Source organism: Mus pahari, chromosome 14 (genome assembly GCF_900095145.1).
Source record: "Mus pahari chromosome 14, PAHARI_EIJ_v1.1, whole genome shotgun sequence".
Classification (NCBI taxonomy): domain Eukaryota; kingdom Metazoa; phylum Chordata; class Mammalia; order Rodentia; family Muridae; genus Mus; species Mus pahari.
The window spans coordinates 75,319,636-75,321,657 of NC_034603.1; the positions used below are offsets into that span (position 1 = coordinate 75,319,636).

At 48.9% G+C, this 2,022-nt stretch overlaps 1 protein-coding gene across 1 annotated transcript in view; it reads right to left on the reverse strand.

Annotated features, from left to right (window-relative positions):
* Prkca (protein kinase C alpha) overlaps positions 1–2,022 on the reverse strand; it is a 389,175-nt gene that overhangs the window by 47,812 nt on the left and 339,341 nt on the right. Inside the window, exon 9 of the mRNA XM_021214044.2 lies at positions 567–704. Within this exon, the coding sequence (XP_021069703.1) occupies positions 567–704 (138 nt within the window). The remainder of the gene's footprint in view (positions 1–566; positions 705–2,022) is intronic.

Sequence of the window (2,022 nt, forward strand, 5' to 3'; positions counted from 1 at the left end):
TTTTTTTTTTTTCTTCATTTTTTGAGGTAGAGTCTCAATTCACTGGTCAAATGAGCTTGGCTGGCTGGCCAGCGAGCCTCAGGACCCACTTGTCCCTTGTGCTGGAATTAGCAGTGCCACCATGTCTCACACAGCTTCAGAGCTACATGAAAGTACTATACTGACTGAGCTAGCTCCCTATTCTCCACCATTGGCTTCAAAAGTTTTTTAAAAAAAGATTGATTTTACTTCTAATTTTGCATGTATACGTGCATGTCTGGGGTGGAGCACATGCTTGGGAGCACGGGTACCCACAGAGACCAGAGGCATTGGGTCTCCCAGAGCTGGAGTTATAGGTGGTTGGATCCAAGTTGTCTGAAGGGTGCTGGGGGCTGAACCCAGGTCCTCTGGAAGGAGAGCAAGTACTCTTAACTGCTGAGTCAGCTCTCCAACTCTGCAGCGCTGTTTTAACCAAGTGTGAAGTGTGTGAGGCATGTGCCTGTGGGACTGTGTGATTACAGGGACACCTTGGTCCACACTTGAGAAGCACTGATCCAGAGTTTTATGCAAAGCCCCTCCCTTCTTACCTTCCCAAAGCTCCCCTTCCCCAGCACCATGAGGAAGTTGAAGTCCGTGAGTTTCACTCTGTCCAGGTTGTTGGACGGTTGCTTCCTGTCTTCTGAAGGGCTGATGACTTTGTTACCAGCAGGGCCTAGCTTGGCTTTCTGAAACAAACACAGACATAAAAAGCCATTGGTCATTTTTTTCCCCCAAGGAGAGAGTGACCGGAACCAGCCCAGTGTTAATAAGCTGGCTGTCAGCTATGAGGAGAGGGTGATGGGCCGAGAAAAGGAATCCGAGGGTAAAGAGTGAAGACGGTCGGTGCTTCTGCGCATCCCATGGGGAAGATCTACAAAGGAAGTGCACTTCCGCTCTTCACTTAGTCAACAGCTCTGACAGCCAACCAAGAGGCTGCTTCAAAGAATCTGCTGGTGGCGGGGGGAATTCTAATTCGGGGATGTATAGTTAACTTCTTGAGGGTAAATGGTATCTTGAGATTGTTAACATAAGAAGGAAATGAAATTTGTGCATGAATGTTTTTCTTAATTGTAGATTCTGTAACTTAAAACTGATCCATATGAAGGAAATTTGTACCCAGGCAAAACGACGGCAGAACGTTCTCCAGGGAGGAGCTGCCTGATTGGTGAGCTTTGAGGATGATCTACTGCTACTTCCAAATGAGGAGTGAGTATGGGGTGTGTTTGGTTAAGTCAAGACTGAATGGCTGGGAGGAAATGGCGGTGCTCCTGGCACCTGGTTTCAGCCTGGAGGACACCTGGTAAAGGATGCTCTGGTACCAAAAGGAGTTCCTGTGTATGCTGGGGTCACACCACGTGGGAAGCCTGGAGGGAGGCACGGGGGTGGCACTGGGGTGGGACTCTCCATGAGTCCCATTCTCATCACCAGTGGGGGAAAGCAAGAGGGATCAGCAGAAAGAAACGGCAAATGAGACCCCGTGGGGACTGATGCCTAACAAGTCACCAAGGTACCCCAGAGAAAGCAGAGACATCTAGAGTGGGTGCAGAATCACAGCCTCTGCCAGACTTAGTGTCTCGAAATGTCTGCTTGACAATGAGAGAGAGGCGGTGTCCTATGGTTGGTGGATCTTCCACAGCCTTGGCCCCAATTTCGAGGGCAAGGGTGGTTGCTTAGGTGCATTCTGTATGTTAGGAGCACATAAAGTGTGCTCAGTGCAGCAGACCTAAGCATGGATTTGAGCCTAGCAAGTGCTAGGCTCTCACTCAGCTCAATGCCTCTATAGACAGGTGTCTCTATCACTCTTCTATTGCTGTGAAGAGACACTGCGCCCAAACCAACGCTTACACAAGAATACATTTCATGCAGGGACTGCTTAGTTTCATAGTTAGTCCATTATCACTGTGGCAGGGGCATGGTGGAAATATGTTGGCAATCATGGCACTAGTGCAGCAGTTCAAGTTACATCCTTATCCTGAGAGAGAGAGACAGAGAGAGACAGACAGA